The sequence below is a fragment of the Chinchilla lanigera genome, unplaced genomic scaffold (assembly GCF_000276665.1).
Source record: "Chinchilla lanigera isolate Chin_1 unplaced genomic scaffold, ChiLan1.0 scaffold00035, whole genome shotgun sequence".
In the NCBI taxonomy this organism is placed as follows: Eukaryota; Metazoa; Chordata; class Mammalia; order Rodentia; family Chinchillidae; genus Chinchilla; species Chinchilla lanigera.
The window spans coordinates 17,199,670-17,221,953 of NW_004955436.1; the positions used below are offsets into that span (position 1 = coordinate 17,199,670).

At 39.2% G+C, this 22,284-nt stretch overlaps 1 protein-coding gene and 1 long non-coding RNA gene across 2 annotated transcripts in view; one reads left to right on the forward strand and one right to left on the reverse strand.

Annotated features, from left to right (window-relative positions):
• The window catches only part of Aig1 (androgen-induced 1), a gene marked incomplete at its 5' end in the record, with an annotated part of 228,393 nt that overhangs the window by 143,040 nt on the left and 63,069 nt on the right, over positions 1 to 22,284 (reverse strand). The window contains 1 exon segment of the mRNA XM_013516660.1: positions 15,142 to 15,243. Within this exon segment, the coding sequence (XP_013372114.1) occupies positions 15,142 to 15,243 (102 nt within the window).
• Positions 1,375 to 21,286, forward strand: LOC106149050. Its single transcript, XR_001234979.1, has 2 exons — positions 1,375 to 4,531; positions 21,096 to 21,286. It is a non-coding gene; the product is annotated as an uncharacterized LOC106149050 (long non-coding RNA).

A 22,284-nucleotide genomic window follows, 5' to 3' on the forward strand; every position in this document is an offset into this window, starting at 1 on the left:
GTAATTCTGCTTATAGGATTTTATGGAAAAGTAATGAGATCCAAGAAAATAAAACTTTAAAAATCCCACTGACAAGTAAAAATCCTTTCTGAAGGAAATAGAGTTATATAAAAGATTTATATTTTGTTTCATATAACTCAGAGGAAACCCATATCCCCTGTTAACTGCAGACTCTAATCAGTTACAGACCACTGGACTCCATAAATATTTTCAAGGATTAATGAAAATTGACACGTGTATTACGCTTTTCATCTTCTAATATGTGGTAATATTAATTCATTTTTCCTAGGATCTAGGGATGGTGCCAATGTTTTATTCCAGTAGAAACCAAGGCAGAGATGCCACCTCGTAACCATTCGGAAGAGTTGAACTTTCTTGATTGTTCCCATTTCCTCAGGTTTGTCTCTCTGCCACAGCCTTCCAGATGGAACCAACATGACTTCTTTCTTTGTGTTCTTCCACTGACCACTTTCCTGGGGTCTCAAGGATGCAGGAGAGACCAATGAACTCTACAGCCCTCAAACCTGCCTCAGAACTATGTTAGAGAACATTTAAGAAGTGCAGATTGAATCAATCAGAATCTCTGAGTGTGAGGCCCAGGCCAATAAGAGTTTACCACCATTAATGCAAGTCTAATGGTGTGGAAAGGGAAAAACACAATTCAGACCTCTACAAATAGGGTTGACTTTTAAGGGAAATGAATTTTCAAGGAAAATCATATTCTTTTCTACCATGTGTGCTAGTATAGGTACTAATGAAGGTAACATAGAGAATATTGGACAGAGTAGTTCCCCTGATTAGCAGGTCTATGTTCCAAGACCCCCAATGGACACATGAAATTCAGCTAGACAAAACTCTGTAAATATCATATTTATTGCTATGTAATGTAAATATCATATATATTGCTACACTATGATAAAGTTTAATTTATAAATTGGGCACAGTAAGAGATTAACAGTAATAATAATACACTAGAACAATTATAATAATATACTATAATAAAAGTTACATGAATGTGGTCTTTTTCTCTCAGAAATATCTCATTGTATTTGCCCTTCTTGTTATGGTGTGAGATGATACACGGCGACTTGATGAGGTGAGATGAAGTGAATGACAAAGAGGTTGCTACAAAGGGCCGGGCTACTTCAGAAGGGCTGAACTGAAGCACTGCAATACTATGACATTAGATATAATAATGAAAATAGATACTCAGTGAGGAATGGATGGGTAGTGTGTATCGTCTGGATACTTTGGACAAAGGCATGATTCACATCCTGGGCAATACAGAGTAAGAATCTGGTGTGTGATTTCACCATAGCACTCAGAATAGCAGTCAATTAAAAATACATGAATTGTTTATTTCTGGAATTTTGCATTTCATATTTTCAGACCATGTTTTGCCATGGGTCTCTGAAACTGTGGAAAGTAAAATCACAAAGAAGAGGCACTGCTTAGTTTGCAATGATCAGACATAGAAATGAAGGTGTGAAGTCCCACCATCTTAGAATACAGATTAAAAAAGCCCTTACCTGGGAGTTTGGAAAGAAGGCCCCTGCTTCACTAAAGAGCTTGTGCCAGGATGCAGAAAGATGGTTTTCACAAAAATATGTTTACTGTTCACTTACACACGTAACAATATAAACAAAGAAATCCATATGATTCTAAAAATAAAGGATAGTAAGATTCTGAATACAGTTGAAGCACTGTTAGCTATTTGTAATAATAATAAGCTCCCTACTTTTCTCATATCTAAAATGTTTACTGAAAAAATAAGGGAAAATATTGCCAGGAGGAAAAAGGCAGCGTGACTGCCGAAGTCAGTGGGCAGCAGGGCACAAGGAGTCTCAGAGGCAAAAGCTCACTGGCCTGTGCCTTCTTTTTGTTCTGGTTCTTGGCCCCTTTGATCTGGGATCTTTGATAGCAACTACCTGAAGTCATGGTTTCTTCAGGACTGGTGTTCTCTGCTGTACTTCCCTTGCTTTCTCTCATCCTGCTATGTTCTGAATCTTTGAACCACTGTTTCTCCTATTCACATGTTGACATCCCAACCCACAGGGTGATGGTATGAGGAGGGGAGTCCTTTGAGAAGTTATTAGGTCAGGAGAGTGGAACTCTGAGTAATGGGATCAGTGTCCTTATCAAAGAGGCTCCAGACAGTCCTCATCGTTCCGCCACTGAGGACACAGTGACAGTCGGCAGTTTGCAGCCCAGAATGAGGCTCCTGCCTGACCATGCAGCTCCCTAATCTTGGCCTTCCAGCCTACAGAACCATGGGAAATTCAGCCACTCAGTTTATATTTTAGTACAGCAGCCTGAATGGACTAAGACATAGCCTACTTTATTCACAAGGTTGAGCACCATTTTAGGAAATACATTCAAAATCTGTCATACTAATACTAGAGGGCTCAATGTCAGAGATGATGCTTATTAGAGAAATCGTGTTTTTCAACTGAAACACACACACACATACGTGTGTGTGTGTGTGTGTGTGTGTGGTAGTGAAACTGAAACCAAATCACCATTAAGACTGATCAATTAAAAAATATGGTAAAATGACAGAATTTTTTTGTTTCCTATGCTAGAACTTTTCAGGTAAATTTATCAAATACAGTCAACTAGGGAAAAAATTCACAATCAATTTGGTATGGGACATTTAGAAAACAATGAAAAATCCTCATGTTTGGTTTTAATTTAAGGTACCATATGCAAAAGCTGTTTTGCAAATACATTATTGATTTTAATCTAAGTTATACCATATAGAATGTGAACATTTGTGCAAAACATTATAATCTATAATTCTGACTTTTAGCTTAGTTGCGTGACTTACTTACATAATTCTACAAAATGAATCTGGAAGGCTTGAGTTTATAGGGAAAAAAATGCCCTAATTTTAGTGACTCCAGTCTAAAGTTACAGAAATGTCAAATTACTTATTGAAAAGTCTGAAGTGAAGTAAAAGAAAAATGCCCTGGGAAGTTTCTGTTGTTAGTATGCTTCCCTCATCATACAGATGTAAAATCTACCGGAATTCTAAGACCAGTCAGAGGTTTTCTATAATCTCATTAGAGGGCTCTTACAGGGTTGAGTGATCTTTTGCTTTGTTTTGTTTGTAAAGAGGTGTAGAAACTGATTTTGTATAAAAGTCTGAGAGCTGGTTTAAGAGATTAAGTGACTCTCCCTGATGTTCTCACATCCTCCTATGTAGAATGGCCCAAACAGGGACAGTCTCTGCTTTATTACTGGGTGAAAAGGAGGAGGACTTCCCAGAGTCACACTGGTCCTGACTGCTGGGTAAAGTCAGAGCACAGCTTCATTTTATCCACATTCTCAGAGGTCAGCTATCAACACAAATATACCACTCAGTAATGTGGAAAACTCTAGAGCAGCAGCTGACATCAGCATCAACTACCATGTTTAAATAACAACACCAGTGTGCTTTGTGGGTGTGCATATGGAGGAAAAAAAGGGTGCGCCTGGGGACTAAATCTAGTGTGTCAGGATCCTGCCAATGGCCAATTTACAAGATAAATACCTCTTCCTACCATCTTTTCTGCATCTACTAAGTGCATCTTCATCTCCGTTTGTAGCTCACCCCTCAATTAAACTCCTACCTCCCCATTTAAAGTTATACCCTTTGAGCATCTCTCTATCCTACAGCAAATGTCTGAAAAAAAACTACCTACAAGAAATGACGATGGGATGGCAATTTTCTCCATTACCTAGTTTTTCCAACCTGTTACAAAATACAGCTAATAAAGCTGAAAGTGAACATCATTCCTTGTAGATGTTAGAGACGTGTGGTCACCCTATACCAAATTCAAGGGATGAGTTTTGACAATGCTACAAATGCTCTTCAGTAAATCACTTGAAAAACGGCACTTCTTAAAGGTCCATATTTCATTATCTTGGCAAAACTTTGTTTCAAGGTCATTTCCAACTGCTCTTCTTGGGCAGAGCAGTGTGCGTGGAACAGCACCAGCATGGCACCAGGTCAATCTTTTAGTCATCGCAGGAGCGAGCTTTCTGTAGAGAGGCAGCTTGCTTCAAAGTCAGATGGGCTTTTGAAAAGCATGCCAAAAAAAAGTTTCAGATTTGAAATGTTATAGGAAAGAAGGTCATCACATTTTTTAATTGCCTGCTATCCTTGCAGAAGGTTGCTTTTCATATTTTTAGGCAAATATTACAGATCTACCCAGTGTGAAAAACAGTTTAAAAATGTGGTGAGTGAGTTTGGGCATATGTCTTCAATTGAACATAGTGCCGAGTGCCAAACGTCAACCAAGCTGATCGCACTGTAGGTCTGTGTGAAAGCCTAACGTGGTGGAATCTAGTTGCTATAGCTGCAAATCAAACAAATAAATGAGACACCCTGGAATGCAGCAAAATATCTGTGGTCTGATTAGTTCACATTTGCCATATGTGTGAAGATTAGCAGTTGAATTCTGAGTTTAAACAAAGGTCTTTCCAATAGGTGCAACTGATGGGAAATGCTTAAAAATACATAAGGGAGATGTGAGTTCCTTGTCCAAAGGTAAGTATCTACTGTATATAGCTTTTAAGGACTTTCATCAACTTTTTAGATTGGAAATACTTACAAATTCAGTGTTTCTGTAAGTACAAGACTTCTAACGGGGTATTTTTTCTTGAAACTTTATATATAATTTGATACTGCTTTGCTGCTTCTTGTTTGAGAAGTTAAAAATCATTAGCTATGGGGATATTTTATTTTATAGAATTTATAGCAATTGGACCTACTATGTGGCAGGCACTGTACTCTGCATGACCACAGTCAACCACATGAATCCCCACAACAGGCTCTGGTTTCTCATTCGGGGAACTCAGTGCAGAAACCTAAGAAGACTGCTGCACACCGAACTCTCTTCTGACTAACCTCTTAAATCATTTACACTAAACTGATTTCACAGAATAATACAGTTGGGGAGAATGCAGAGGTCACCTGGTTCAGTCACCCTTTCCAGGTGCTCAGATGTCTATAGCTATCAGAAGTGGGGTCTATGGAAACGGAGTGGTGCTTCTGGGGCTAACCTGCAGTGAGGCAAAGAATGCAGCAAAAAGCCATACTGCTGTGTGCTGGGGCGGGCAGCAGGGCAGGCACACACAGCAACATTTACTCACTGTCTCTCACGGTAACACACACAGAGAGCAGCCACATGAGCAGCAGCACCTGGTCATACGGCAATTACACGTATCACCAGGTCAAATGAGCTCATGTATTCTGTAAGGATGAGAGGGAGTTGTATTAAAAGGAACCCTCTTGGATGGGGATATAGCTCAGCGGCACAAGCTCCTGCCTGGCAAGTGTAAGTTCATGAGTTTGATTCCTGGTACTGAAAATAAATAAATAAATAAATAAATAAATAAAAGGAACCATCTCAACAATGGTTGTTATATTGCATATTGCTGAATTCCTATCATCTTGTTTGGTGAAACTCTGCATCATTTATAATTTTTTTGTTTTTATTTTTTTGTTCTCTTTAATGGTTTGATTAATCTTACATTCTTACATCTGGTAATCTGAGCAACTTTGATGAAGATAACAATATGTAATATAACAATCACTGTTAATTCCTATCACTTTGTTCTGAAACCCTGTATCATTCTTATTGGTTTTGCTTTGTTTTGTTTTTGTCTATGTTGTTGGCATTTTGCTTATTCCTTTTTTATTTGTTAAATTCTCTTTAAAATTAAAAAAAAAAAGGAACCATTTCTACCAATCAGAGCTAACCTTTGTACCTGTATTAAAAGATATCTTAATGAGATCCTGACATAAAACTCATTTTCTGAGACTGGATATAGAGATGATAAAAATAAGAAATGATCATCTTTGCTTATAGACAAAGAAAAACCTTTCTTTTCCTTTTGCTTATCAAAAAGATAATGAATATTTCTCAATGCCCTAGTCTTGGACACTGAGTGCTTCTCAGTGTTCTAGTGAGAAGTGATTAGTAAAACATGTAAAATTATCCCCTTGGCTATGGCCAGGTTCATGGCAATAGCCCCATGGGACAGAGGAACAGAGTGGCCTGCTGGTGAGGGGTCTGCTCCCAGCCTGGCCCCTCCTGCGCTGCCTGAGCATGGACAGGTTGTAATATTGGAGAGCTGGAGGCTAGTACACATAGTTCTGCTGTCTGAAAGGGGAAGACTGACTCTGAAGATTATAAACCAATGAGCTTGACATTACAGTATGAAACAGAAAATTAAAAAGTGATGATGAAATGCAAGAGAAATTCTTAGAGAAAATAATTTCTTTTCCTTTCCAGAAAGTATTATCAAACTGGGAAAGGAAAGATGGTAAAATCCATTCACTCAGTCACCCATTCATATATTCTTCCATCAAAGAGCATTTAGTGAGGCCTACTATGTTCCAGGGACTGAGTGAGATGGTGGAAATATGCAGAGGAAGCTCAGGCCATCTGCCTGCCATCCAAAAATACCCATTCCCAGAGAACACAGCCACAACCTACAAGTCCAGCACAATGGGTGCTATCGCAGAGGTAGCTACAGAGTAAAGATGCTCACCAACAAGGGAGATCATATATGCGAGAGCAAGCAGATGATGTAGGGGAAGGGTAGATATACACAGAGGATAAATTGCATTTTGACAGAGGAGTGAGAAACAGGTATATGCTCATCCTTTTTTGGCAGGGGGCAGGGGTCTTTTTGAGACAGGGTCTCACTATGCAGTTCAGGCTGGCCTTGAGCTCATTTTGTACCCCAGGCTGGCCTTGAACTTGCTATGATCCTCCTGTCTCAGCCTCCTGAGTGCTGGGATTACAGGCGTGCACCACCACACCTGGCTGTATACACTCATTCTTGAGGGCAGTTTAGACAGGTTGTGGCAGGTGTGGCTGGAGTTTTGTGTGAGACAGAGGTTAGAAAAGCAGAATACCAAGGGCCTCCTGAACAAGCCTTACTCTGAGAAGAGGCATAAATAGGCTTAGGAAAGTTAGTGAGGACCTCAATATCCCCGAAGGACCTAACAGCATGCGGGGTAAATTTAGTAGTTTAGATTTAGAGTCCAATAACCACAGAAAAAAAGTAAGTTAGACTGAACATTTTCTACTGAGCTATCACATAATTGTCCCTGCCTCCCTTCAACTAATCGTTTTTCCCCACCCCTTAGACAAAGAAGCACGCGGATAACAATGAGGATGCAGAGACCAGCAACACACTCTTGCTATCCCCATGTGCCTGGACTCTTGGCTGTTTCTTTTCCTACTTTATATCTGCATGACCAGCACAAAGGCCCCATAGAAACTCCAGATATCCAGAATCCAGCCAAATTGGGGAAAAAATGACCACCTGAACTTTCCTGCTGGGTTCTGACTGATGCTACCATCCAATGTCACCAGCATGAGCCCCAAAATATCTTGTAATTCTCTCTTACTCCACATATTTCATAGTCTCCTTTTTCTCCATCTCAGAATATGGAAATAATTCTCAGTAGCTCTTACCACTGCTTCCCTTCCTTAATGCCAGACTCATATCATCTTCATCTAAATGCCTATTTTGACCAAGCAAGGTTACCACATGGTTAAAATTTACAGCTCTGAGAAGTCAATTATTTCCTTGCTGATTTTAATCACCTTTAAGCCTCTATAGCAGCTTCAACTCACTGGCATATACACGTGTTCAACAATCCTCAAGTTCTTAGTACTGCAGCATTCCCATGCCTCATCCTGTATTCACACTGAGTTCAACACGGTGAAATTACTAGAACTAAATCTAAGGGTCTTACATTTGTGTTTAAAAAGCAAAGACAATGTTCAGTCTTAACTTATTTACACCCTAGTAGGTAAGAAAGACACAGAACTTTTAGGCTAGAATATAATGAAACAGCCAAAAATAATAAGAGTAGCTTCAATAACACTAATAAGCAAGGATGGTGAACGTGAGGTCTCATGAGTCGTGGGTACACAGGGCACACACTTGGGAATGACCCATGTAAACACTGGTGTTTGAAGTCATAGGAAAGAGTGAGATCCACTCAGAAGAGAGCATGAAAGAAACACAGACAGGTATTCAAATCCTACAGGAGGATGAAGAGTGGGCAGATGTGGGCTGAAGAAGACTCAGTTTTCTATGAGCCTCTCCCATAGCTGAAGACCACTATATGGCCATGGTCTCTGTTGGAACTCCATCCCTGGAGATGCTCAAGCAGAGGATGCTAATTAGCCAGGATACTGTTCAGTTACTCAGGTATCACATGCTGTACAGACCAGAAGACTTTGAGAATCACAAGTCTAAGATTCTGGGATTGTATGGTCCTATAGCAGAAAATGCACTTTCTTTCCACTTTACTTTCCTTGGCAGCTATAATAATGAGAACTGAGGTTGGAGTTTCAATTAAAAGAGAACTTCAAAGGATACAGATGTGGTCTTCTGCCAAGAAGCTGGGTCTGTGGCTCATGAATGATCTGTCTGTGGTGGTGAAGAAGGAAGCCAGTGCCTAGGACAGCACCTTCCTGCTGCCACCACCCATTCCTGAAATAGGAAGATCTAGGAGCAAATATATGGAAAACAGATGAAGTCACTTTACTTTGAAATATCTATGGATTTAAGGATTGGGGGAAAGCACTTCAGTAAACCACACTTTGGGTTTTGATGACCCCAAAATATTTTAATAGAACTTACAGACCTTTTGACAAACTAGCATTCCTGCTGGGCCTGCTCATCTTTTAAATGAAGCCCAGAGGACAGAGTGTAAGTGATAACATTGGCCTTGAATTTTGACTTTGGGTGGAAAATTAGTTCTACAAAGGGACTTTTGATGGCATGAAATTGCCATAAAAATTCACTGTCTATTACCCTAAATAACATGTAGAGGCACTTTTCAATGAATTTGACCCAGCCTATCTTTTCCCTGATTTGTAGCTCTTAGCAAGGATGGGTTCTTTGGACACCGACTCCGGCCTGAGTAGCAATGTGCTATCAGTAGAGAGACTCCCTGGGAGAGCAGCAGGTCGTGCACGCAGGACTGTGCTCAGGGCAGTGCAGACTGAGCGAAGTAAGGTGTGAGCTAGCAAAAAAGTAAATAATCTGGGATTGCGTTTTCTGTCCATTACTATGAAGGGGAACAAAGAGAGTGGGAGAAAAAAAGAACAAGCAAAAACATAATGATGAGGATGAGGAGGAGGAGGAGAATAAAGTCAATTCATGTTTTCAAAAATATTCACTGAAGGTCCACTATGTAGAGGCACTGTTACAGTGCACGAAATAAATCAGTAACTGAAATGAAGATGCCTGTCCTTAGGGAAATTAGAATTTAGCAGAGTGAAACGGACAATAAATACAACATATAAACAAAACCACACACGACGTCAGAGATGACTGTCACTGGGGAAGGAAGAGCAAAGTTAGGGGATGTCAGTGAGCTCGGAAGCATGGGTAGTCACAGTACCCAAGTGATTTCTCAGGGTAAGCGCAACTGGGAAGGCAGCCTGAACAAAGCAGGCCAAGTAGATTTCTGGGGACAAATTCCAAAGAGAGGAGGGTGTCCAGTATGTTTACAGAGCAGCAAGGAGGCCCCTTGACCTACTGACTCAACAGATAGTTATTCAGAACCCATCATGTGCAAGGCATTGAAGAGAAAAAAAATTAATCTGCAAACCTCAAGAACTCCCGCTGGTCTCCTGCCCCAGCTCCTTGCCCTGCCCTCCTCTTTTCTATGGCTCTCTGTGCATTTCACTGTGGCTTCGCTCCTGTTCTTCTGCCCTTCCTGACCTCACCCAACCTCCCCTTTCTCCCTTGCGTCTTTGTCTCTCCACCTCACTGTTTACCTAAACATTAATTTAAAAATATATTTTCTCTGATTTACAATATTTTGGTTGAAATAACAACTAAAAATAAGGTCAGCGATAACTAAAATCGAATACCTTAACATTTGTAACTGACTTAAACACAATAACCAAAACTTCTCGTCAAAATTTAAGTCTGCAAAAATCTTACAAACATAAGATGACCAGATTTAGTAGAACTGAAGACCGCAAATGAAAATCCACAGTGGAAGAAGCTATCCTCAGGAAAGCCTGATATACGACACGCTTACGCAAGAGAACACCGTGCAGCAATTCTGAAACTGCCTCACGCCCCACAGCTCTCCTCCTTGTTCCTGACCTTTGAGGTCTTATTTTGTGTTCTTTGAGAGTCCTAGAATCGGGTTCCTCAGAAATTTTTGACCTCTGTTCAGGCTTCTTACTTTTATGGCTGAAGACTTCCAGATACCTTATAGTTACTTCAGAATACATGTGAAAAGTGCAGAGGCCAGGTTTTTCCTATAAAATGCTTACAATGGTCTTCTTTGCACCAATAGCTTATTGCATGAGTTACCAAATATCAGGGTGGCCCAGACTCCACGGGTCCCAGAATGCACCATCTGCATGTCCTAGAGCTGGAAACGTTCCCAAGTCACGTTATCTAGCAAAAGAACAACACGAGAGCAGAGCTCCTGCAAGACCCATGATCATCCAAGTAGTATTTAATGTCTTGTCTTCAGGGAAAGACAGATGTGTAAAATCTTTCATAACTACCCAATGTCAAAATAATATTGAACAGAATAAATAGTTGCCTAAATTAAGATGCTCTTGAGCATTGGTTATATAGAACAAGAACAACTAACAAATCAAGCCAGAAGAGAGGCATGCTTTATTATTTTCTTCTCCTTGTAAATTACACAGGGCATGAGCAACCCCTGCTGCGGTTACAAGGATATCAAGATCTTGTCTGCTTTAAGATCTGTGGTGATAATAATAATCTCCTAACCTTCTGTGGCACTTTGTATTCTCCCAGCACTTTTGTAACATTAATTAGGTCCTCCGTAGGCAGAGGTACTGTATTACTACTGGTTACAGCATTATGCAACTCCACTCTTTCTAGAGTTTAAATATTTATTTATTTATTGCTTTTAATGTGTATTTAGTCAATTGACAATGTTTTCAGATTATAATCAGCAGAAGGGAAAGGCCCAGGGCTCTATTTCTGCAGCCCAGAAACAAGCCAGAATAACAGTGTTTATCCTTATTAGCGGGAGAACAGCCCTTGGGGACTGCACTGAGAGCCTGCAGCACTGCTCTCCCATTTACCTGCCTCCACTTCAAACACACAGTTCTGTCTCACTGTGAAAAGGATCTAAACACAGTCTTCTGACTAGTAAAATTAATGAAAAGTCTAGAAGTAGACCAAATTGGTTAGGTGCTTGATTTCAAATAATTACCACCCAAATATAAATTTTAATTAATAACATTCATACTAATTTTAAAAATTACTACAAGAATCAACAACTTTATTTCATGGAATTAAATTTATACCTATCAATAATTTGTCAATAATTAATTCTCTAAATTTTAACATGGAAATCGTACAAGTGTCCCATGCTGATGTATATGATATATGCATTTACAACGGCTGTACCACAAATTAGTTGTATTACAATTTTTAGACCATTTTATTGTTCTCCTTAAGGAAATATGATGACATTTGGTCTGCTAAAGCTGTACTTTTCTTTGCATTATTGTCATCAAAGACCTTCTGAGAAACTGTACAAGCCACAGAGGCATGTACCACCAGTGGTTCAAGCCAGCAGAAATGATTAAATTCAAATCTGTCTCTAGGACCTGTGAATATAAATCCATTTATTTCACATGTGGCTCTTGGTGGGCTCTCCCGAGCCGCGTTGGTGTGATGCTTAAAGACTCCAACAAACAAAGCTGCTCTGTGTGCACTCTAAGCCCGCAGCCCTACAGAGCCACAACCATTTGCAGAAATATTGAAAAGTTACAAATTAAGCTAATAAAGTACAAAATAGAACATGTCCCATCTTCCTACATCATCACCTGTATTTTCACGAAATAAAATCGAAAAATCTGTGATTGAATGAATTTTGTGACTGAATGAGTAGTAAAATAATGACACACATATTTATAAACTACAAATATAAATATCAAAATATTCAACAAAATGTGAATATATTCCAAGTTTTTCTTGCCTTCATTTCAGCAAAATCATTGAATATGACACAGTGGAAATTGTCACAAAATTTAATCTCTAGATATTAATAATATAAATGTTTATCTGAAAATAAAATGTGCTCATAATCAAAATGTATACAATTGAATCTTTGAATATATTAAAGTAAATGTAAAATTTTTAACCAAATAATTTTCACACATTAAAAAATGTTATTTTCAAATTATTCATTAGATCAAAGTAAATACAAATAACACTAGTAATTATTAAACCTTTAAATTTAAGCAACTGAAGAAAACTGGTTTAACTTTTTAAAATTTCAAAAATTTTATGAGACATTATTCATGATTTCAGCATTGATGCTTATATATTAATAGCCAATCTAAGGAGTTAGCATAATGCTTTATACAAGCTGTATTTACACTAACAGCTACACAAAATTAGAGCAATGTAAATTAACACTGGAAGGTATTCCTCAGGCACCATGTGCAACTTCTTTTGTCAGTGATTCTGGAGCTATGAATTGGAACATGAAGTAACGCAAAGAAACGGTCATTCATTTATGCTAGGAAACAAAATTCATTGTGAAAGAATCTACTGAGCTCATATTATCCCCAAGGATTTGACATGTTAATTAATTTACCCTTTTTCTTTCCTAAATATTTGTGTCACTCAAATCCTCTTTATGTTTCTAAGTAGTGTTCATCACCAAGAGCAAGAACTTTAACCAATTATTCCCCCATCTATTTGAAAAAGATTTCCCTATTAAAGTGACTTAAGAGAAAATTGATAAAGTCCAAATGCTAATGGCTATACACACGCTTAAGCTAATTGTCTGAAACATTACAGTTTTAGTACAAGAACTTGCAACCGATGTGACTCATACTCTGGCCTGAGTGTATACTGTGCCACGTAAGGGTGTAAGCACTAGGTCAGAGTCCAGGTGTGTACTTCCATAGCACATAATACAACTGTTCTTAGCAAGGCTCTAATGTCAGAAAGAGGAAACATAATTTCACACTAGACTGTAGGCAGCAGCTTCAGAAGCCTCCTTTTCCTGTTTCATTCAGTTTGGACACCAAATGAAAACTTATCTGGATGATACTACTTTTCTTCATAAGTAGGCATGTCATGAAAGTTGATTACTATTTGCATGAAAATATACCTATTTTGTAAACAAAGCCTGCTCCTCTCAGAACATATAACATGTTTTCCAGATTAATGTTGGGAGTGGTGATTCGCAAAGCACATCTCCACCTGGAATTCCACTCTAGGGGGTCATGAATGCTTTGAAATATTTTCCTTAAAATTCCCACCAAATTGTCAACTTGTTCATCTTAGCCAGAAAAACTACACTACATAGTTTGAAAGTAAACTTCAAAATGTCCTGAAGATGTTACCACTGTATTTTCTTGACTATAGTTGTAAAAGCCACACAAAATAACATTCTAAAAACTAATTAATGTTTTGTTCAGGTAAAACATTAGTAGAAAGTGTCAACATTTGAGGCTACATAGGTGTAGGTTCAAATCTCATTTCTACTACTCTAAGTGGTTCGGGGCAAATTAGGTGACTTTTGAGTCTCAGTTTCATTGTAAATGAGATAGTAATTCCTTGTTTATAGCGCCATTGTGAAAATTGAATGGTACAACCATTGCAGAAACCCTGGCACACAATGAGTCTCAAAATACAGTTGATTATCAACCAGCAAAAAATTATCAAAACTGGCTATAATGAATTAATTCATCAATCTAAAAATACATATTGATTTAACCAAATGCCAGGCACCTGGGCATAGTCCTCAGGATTCAAAGGCATTGTTTTGCACAGGAGCTTAACATTATCATGGGGACAAAGACATCCATAACACAGAGAGGAAAGTGGTGTGCAGCACACATGGTGGAACAGGTAGCTGTGCTTGACAAGTTAGGAAAGACTTCATAAAGAAGTTAATAATTAAGCCAGTAGGATGAGCAGAAGTCTGCCAGGAAAGAATGAGAAGGGAAGTTAGGGCAGAAGACTATAAAGGCATGGAGTTATGAAAAGGTTGTCTCCTTCCCTTCAAGAAAAGTAACTAAGGTGGCTAATTTGGACCAATAAGACCCAGCTTACTTATGTGAAGGCAGAGCCAAGGCACCATATTAATCCTTGAATGATGTGGCTGTGATCAAACTTAAGGAAAATTCCAGTTCCCCAAGATGTGCCACTTTTGATGGTTTGGCTGGAGAAAGGTTGGATCAAAATTGCTCAGCACAGTAATGTTTGCTTGTCAGTATACACCAATTTTCTTAAAATGTACCAAAATGGGAGCAGAAGGAAAATTGTTATTTTGGACCTAAGACTTGTGATTTCTAGTTCTTCCTTCCCCTGTAATTTTTGTGATGTGTTGCCCTTTTCAAAAGGAACACCCTGGGATGTATTCTAAAAATTGCTATTACCAAAATGCAGGCTTCCTGATAACAAAATAGTGCTTGATTCCAAAAGCTGGAAGAAAAGATGACACAATATATTCCACAGAAAAGATATCTTCAAGTCTTGCTAAATACTGTGCAAACCATCCAAAAGACTTGATTCAAAACGAGTGAAGGTAACACCATAGCTAAAGTATCAAAAAGAATTAGACCAAGAAGGGAAAATCCTCATGCAAACACCCAGGAAGAGCAGAACTTAACAAAGTAAACAAGTCCATTGCTAAAGCTGCCTCCAAGTGCTAGTGACAGAACACTGAGGGAAACAACAGCCTTGCTGCTCATCTGAGGGAAACTGTCTGCACAACAGTGGTCCTAACACAATCCCTCTGATGTGCCATGGAGGTGCAGTGAGTGCTAATGGTGTGTACATGGAAATAATGCTTAGACTTTGAAAACAGGGTATCCAAAGGCACAAATTCAGCCCAGAATGAGCTGATTATGGTATCTGACACCACGTAGTCCTCTTTTCAACTATGGATTCATTTATCACACACTTTATCTACTAACTTGATCCATGGGAAGAAATTTTTTGTTTACATTCAGTATTCTTCTCTTGTAATAATCTCTCACTATAACCTTTCAAGATTTTACAGGTATTTAAGCACATGCTATGGAAAGTCTAAATTAGAAAACAATTCATAGGTTTTGCTTCATAAAAGGAAGCCAGTTGTTTTAATCCACTCACCATTCCGTGATTCAGCCAACCAGGGATAAAATTGTCAAGCAACTTCGGGTATATCATCTCTCTGTCGTAGGCATAGATGATCCAGAACACAGCTACAACGAACTGCAAGGAAAAAGAAATCTTTTATTTCAAGTTCATCAGTGGTCTGCAACATACAATTTGCTTGTTAAAAGAACGCAACAAAATCTGGAAGCTACGCTAAAAGACGGAACCCAGCTAACGACTGGGAAGATGGTTCTAGCTTCATTCCCCCAGTGGCGACAGCTGGGCGCTTCCTATCTCTTTGTTCTCCCAACTGTGTCCTCTCTGTAGAGGGTTCTGTCGTGAGAGAGACTGAAGAGGCCTCTTGTGAGAAAGAGCATCATTTCAGTGTAACTTGTGCTGGTTTGATTCCTCTTAAGAGGGTTTAAAAGTTCACTGGTGGTTTTTTTTTCGGGCCCCTTTCTCCACCGTACAGTGTCAGCACACACTCAAGAAGTTGTAGAGTTTGTCTCTTTGCCTTGATCCCATCGTGTGGTTGAAATTAATCTTCACTTTCTCAAATTTCTACTTTACCACTAACAGCACTGAAACTACTGCTTATAAAATGTCCCAAAGTCACATCTCCAGCGAAAGTATTAATTTATACAGTCTCAGCAAGGGCTTTCACTGAATTGAGAAGCAGGGATACAGTAGATAAAAGATGACTCCTAATTCTCTTGGAATAATTTAGAAGTTCATCTGAGTTCCAGAGGTTTGTTTTGGCCCATTAGAAACATAATCATAGAAAGACAGCAGAGTACTTGATTTATTATTTTAATGTTTTTTGAACTAATGGTGAGAAAAGCAGCTCAGATAGAATAAAGAAATGAATGGTCTTAACTTTCAGCATGGAATTTACAGAAAAAATAGATGCCTGTGTAAATGTAAAAAAATAACAAAAAAGGAAAGCATTATACAGGCATTATAGCGCCTAGTCAGTGATCTCTCAAAATAAAAAATACTATAAAATAAAAAATGCAGCACAAATATTACACAAAATAATTTTATTCCAGTTTTATAAATCATCCATGCTCCCACATCTTCGTAATGCAAATAATAAATATTTTAAGGCCACTTTTTATAAGGCACTTGGCTATGCTTGGAAACTCAAGGTTAGTAGTCAGAAGAGTTCCAAATTTCTTTTCCAACTGTGTCAGTTACGACACGGGTAATCTTGGCTGGGGAGGGGTGGGGGTGGGAATCACCCTTAAAACCTAGGATGCTACAAGTATTTATTTTATAAAACACAATGGATGATTGTTACAATAGGCAACTGTAAATTATACACACTGTTTAATATCAGATTGGGATTCCAGTTATTTATTTTGCTCTTGGGTATTTTCACTCCCAGTTTATAAATTCTCAAGACTAAAAAGAGAAAAGATCTTGTTTTAGTTTATGGTTAACTACTATAACTTTTCATCTGTTTATATACAAGTTTTCACATATTATAAATGCAGCAGAAACTATCACTTTATTAATTTTCATCCCACAAACTTGGTTGATTACGTAGAAGGAAGCTACAATGTATTTACTTTACTCCTATTTTTTGAAGGAAGAATTTGCTTGGGAAAATGAAAACTACTTGGGCTTTTACATACACAGACACATAACAATAGTAAAAAGCGTGTTAATTTTTTTTTCAAAATGACTTTCAAAATGGCAGTCTGGATAGTTTGGTGAAATAAAGTCCAGACTTCAAGCGCAAAGGTAGGGTCAGGGGCAGCAGAGACAGTGGACAGAGGGTCAGTATGATTTTACAAAACAGAAGACCTGGACAGTATTTTGAGTGGCTAGAAGTTACAATAAATGGACAGGGAAGACAGAGAATAACTGACAATGAAAATTCAAGAGAAGGATTAGGATTATGAACACAGGCCAGGCGTTCTTTTTTTAAAGTGAGACAAAGCTCTTTTGCTGACAGCTAGAAATATGGCTGTGAACAGAATGGAAACGATTTGAGGCACTGCTGCGGATAATGCACTGGGAATGCAAAGAGATATTTAGAACCATCATGAATCAGATGATGCAACAAAGGTTTAAGGGCATGATTTTGTAGAAGAACCAATCCGACTGTTTTCCAGGTCTGTGAAAATGAGGATTTAGGGAGAGGGCCCATCCTGGGTGTGCCTTAGTGCTGTGGCCTGGCAACTGGGACGGGCAGAAGATCTGAAATGAGGAGGTTATGAGATTAGGATGGAGGTCCGATCAGTAACGGATCAGCATTTCTAAGATGTTACTTGGGAAAGGGCATTGCCAGTTAATTACATGAAATACCACACATAAACCCACTAGTAACACAGAGAGGCCAGTTAAAGATAATCTTCCCTGTATTCACTTCCTTCTTGCTGTATAGAGTCAACAACTCTACGTACACCAATCAGATGAAGGATGACTTGATGCCTTGATGCCAGGAAAGCACTGCCAGCTTCCACAGAAGAACTAAAAGGGTGGTCCCAAGTCATCTAAGAGCTTGTTAGACACACAGAACCACCAATCTCCCCCTGCTGTGCTCTGGTTCCACATTTTAATATGTTCCTTAAGTCAATCACATGCAATCATATAGGTAGTGGCACTGGTTTGTGATGTCTGGCCTTTGAAGGCCTAATGCTTCCCTGTGGAGTGAACAGATCCCAGGCTAGTGGCTGTCTACCTGGATCCTGCACTCCTCCCCTTCTGTACCACACCTGGGGGACCTTCACCCTGGAATTCCCTTCCCAAATACATACAAGTATGCTTCAGGACCTCTGCAGGCCTCTCTTCTGGTCTGACTTGAAAACGGGCTTGGCAAGAAATGTGTGTTCGCTTTGACGTGAAAGGTGGTGAAGACATGCCCAAGTTTTACTTATGGTCTAGGTGTCCACAGTAAGACAGAAAAACACTTCAGTTCTAGGTGGAACCATTGGCGAGAATCCTTTCACCTTTGCTACCTAAGATAACCTAACCATGAGAGAGAGATGCCATCAGACTTACAGTTCCCGCTTACACTCAGGCCTGGACAGCAGAGGCAGAATCTTGGGGGCTAAGTTAAAATTCTGCTTATCACTGGCTCGCTCTCTATCTGTGCTTCCCTCCAAAATGAACTCTTAAATCTTTTGCATTTCCATTTCACTATTAGGATCTCAGCTTGTTAATTTCTAGAAACATTCTCCTACAGTTCTCATTATGACTGGGGAGAATTAACCTCTTAACCACATTTAATCTTCCAATTCATGGATATAAGTTATACTCACATTTATTTAGGGTTCCTTTAATTTTTTCTAGCAATGACTATAGTTTCATGTATCGACACTATATATGTTTTATTTAGGGAGACTAAATATTTCATGTGTTATGTTGCTAGTGTGCATGGTATACCTTTTTTCATTTTTTGTTTGAAATTTATAAAAATATAACAGCTTTTTACATATCGACATTGCTTCTTATACCTTTACTAAATTCACTTAGTAGTTCTAGTAGCTATTCTAGAAATTAGTTTGGATTTTTATACCTACATGGTATGTAAATAAAGACAGCGTTTCTTCTTCCTTTAAAATTTGTATACCTTTTACTTCTTTCTTTCCTTTCTAAATTGTGCTACCCAGGGCTTTGAGTAGAAGTGATTTAGAGTGAGTTTCATGGCCTTCATCCTTGTCCTAGAAAACTGCTCAGTCTTTCAGTGTTGAAGTTTGGCTTTAGCTGCAGATTTTGTTCCAGTGCCCCTTATCAGGTTGAGGAAAATTCTTCTACTCTTAATTTACTACCTTTTTTTTTCTTTGTCTTTTTGATACAGGATCTCACTATGCAGTTGACACTAGTCTTGAACTTACTTTGTAGCCCAGGCTGGCCTAGAACTCACAATGATCCTCCTGCCTCAGCCTCCCACTGCAGGGCTAATTTACTACTCTTAATTTACTTTGGGGTCACATCTATCTACAAACTCATATTTTTCATGAGGGAGCTAAATTTTTTAGACGGTGTGTTGTATATTTTGAGATGATAATATAGTTGTTTTGTTAATATGATGATTCTGCTGGATGTGGTGGTACATGCTTGTAATCCCAGAACCTGGGGGGCTGAGGCAGGAGAAGCACTGTGACTTCAAGGCCAACCTGAGCTGCAAAGTGAGTTCAAGACCAGCTTGAACTGCAGAGAGAAACCCTATCTTAAAAAGGCAAAAAAAAGTGTGTGTATGTATATATATATACACAAATTAGAAAGGGAAGAAAGAAGTAAAATGCATACAAATTTTAAAGGAAGAAGAAATGCTGTATTTACACACACACACACACAGAGGATCTCACTATGCAGCTTGGATGACAAGTGTGTAAGTGATATACACTAAATGTATACAAGTGATAAACCTCTCCATTAAAGCCATCTGGACTTGCAATTTTTCATGTAGGCAGATTTAATTATGAATTTACTTTTTTTTAATTAAAAAAAGGGCTATCCAGGCTTCTAACTTTTCTCAAGTTGATTTTAATCATTTTTACCTTTTGTGGAATTTCTCCATTTCATCTGTCTTTTTTGTTTTCTTTTCTGTTTATTTGTTTGTTTAGTGCTGGGGACTAAACCAGGGTCTTGCGCATGCTTAGCAGGGGTCGTCTACCACTATGCTATGTCCCCACAGCCCCAGCCCCCATGTTTTTGAACTGGTACAAATCAGGTATCCTCCCCCACCCAGAGAGCCAGTTGTTAACTATTTACTAGTACAGCAGCAATGGGAGCGACTTTCTGTTTACCATGAATGCTCATTCACGGCACCCCTAAAGCACTGTGGGGACACTACTCAACACTGACACTTTGGCCAGTAGTTTTGAACCTCATCATATATTGAGGGGAAAATACAGGTTGTTTAATGAGAAGTGACTTTCAAGAAAGTGTGAGTCACCTTTCCAGGTGTAACACTAGAAGGCCAGGAGGCACAGCTGAGTCATCAGTCTTCTAAATAATTCTTGAGATATAAACACAGCACAGATGGTAGGTTCTTGGCTTCCTGCTCTGATATCCACTCAATAGTATGGTCATCAGCAACCCCAAAATAAGCTTGAACTCTATACCAGGGCATGGATAGGAAACAAAAATAGTTTCTCACGGACAGGCTAAGTGATACTGGAATGTGCGGCGGCTAGAAAGACGCTCCCTATCTGGTGAGGACCAGTGGCCAGATATTCCTCATTGTGCACCTGCTGTGCTTCTTGGCTGCCAGCACCGGAATACTGTACTTGACCTGGAGTAGAAGGACAGTCACCTTCCAGTCCTTCAAGCTTCAAGACCAAATACTAGAGTGACAGCTGGCATTAATACCCCATCCAAAGCCCTAGAATTATTGGAAGCTAATGCCAAAAGAAAACTGGATGGTTTGTCTCTTTTTTAAAGGAATTTCTCATATTGATTCTGACAGAAGCCTAAATTTCAGGGTTTGTCCACCTCTAAGAAGCTTTACTAATTAGTGGTAATTTTTGGAATTCAGTAAAACCAAGTTGCTGATGTTTTGTTGAAGATCTTTTTTCGTCTCTATTCATGCAGTACACTGACCCATACAGTAATTTTCTTTTCTAATAAAGTCTTCATCCAATTCTGATAACACGATAATGCTAGCCTCACAAAATGACTTGTGCAGACACGTGCCGTGAAGAAGGTTAAAGAGCCACTAATCTGACTAGTGGTCTAGAGGGCCATGCAGCAAGATCTCAGAATCCCCTGTTGAAAGAAGAGAGGAAGGAAGGGACGAAACAAATGAATAGTCTTCAGCTTCAACAGGATCTGGTTTTATAAAATTGCTTTCCCTTTTAATGTATCAGTCCTGTATTAAAGACTCCCAAATACTGATATGAAAAATTCAAATTTTGCTGTGGGCTCTACTGCCTTGCTTCTAGATTTCTTCCTCATGATTTGCTTTGCATGCACTTAAAGATGTTTATAATTGTGGCTTCTCTTTCCTAATACAGGGGAAAGCTGTACACCCTGGATGTAGCCCTGCTTGCTCTGCTGGCCTCTGTGCACAGCGAACATCACATTGCGATGTGGCCCTGATCCTCTCACCTTCCGTTTCTGGGAGATCCCGAGAGTCTGGTCCTTCTGGCTTACTTCCCTCAACCATATCCTCAAATTCAGAAATGCACAGTGAAGCATGAAGCCCTCTACAATGTCACTGTATCTTTTCTTCCTCAGTATAACAAGCTTCTAAAGCTTCATTCCTAGAAGTGTGACGTGCAGTCCCTCTCCCTGCAGTTAGGAATCTATGAGCAATATTTTTTTAATGCTACCTATTCTTTCCAAATTACCTCAAAACTAGTATTTCATACAATAAGTTTCTAAAGCATATTAATGCTATGTCCTTTTTCCTGACATTCAACTACTACCTTAATTATGTCTACAAAATCACATGAGAAAACCCAACTCCTACAGAAGCCTGGGCAGCTTGGTTTCTGCCTTCCTCTCCGATGTCAGTTTGTGCTCCTAAACTCCAACTGTCTATCTGATTGTTCCTAAAAATCACCAAGCCCTTTCCTGCTTCAGGGTTCTAGGCTCTTCTCCCTTCTGCCAGGAATGCTGTTCCCATTGTTCCATGTCTGGGCTCCTCTCAGTCTAGTTTGAATAGCACCACTGCAGGGAAACCTCCCCAGATCACTGCTGTGTTATTTCCTATCACAGACCCAGACAGAAAACAGCAATATAATTTATTCATTTATTCTCCACATTTATATCACACACATGCTGTATGCCAGGCAATGGGGAACGAGCAACAAACAAGACAGGGTCCTGTTCTCCGATTCTTCACTTTTCACAGAGGAGCTAAGCAGTGAGAAGGCTCTTGTTACTGTTGTTGTGCCCGATTGCTCATTAGTTAGCTCCTCTGTGAAAAGAATCAGAGAACAGGGACTTGCCTTGCTTGCTGCTTGTTCCCCATTGCCTGGCACATAGCATGTGTGTGATATGAATGTGGAGAATAAGTGCATCAATCATATTGCTGTTTCTGTATGGGCCAGACCCAATCTCCCATGGGAGCAAGGACCTTTATCTCCTTCAGTCGTCTTCCCATTGACCTGCAATTTCTTCTTTATGTTTTCTGTGGGGTTTGTCATCCTCCAGTGTAGAAAAAGAACACCTTCTTTCCCAGCTATGTTCAAAGGCCAT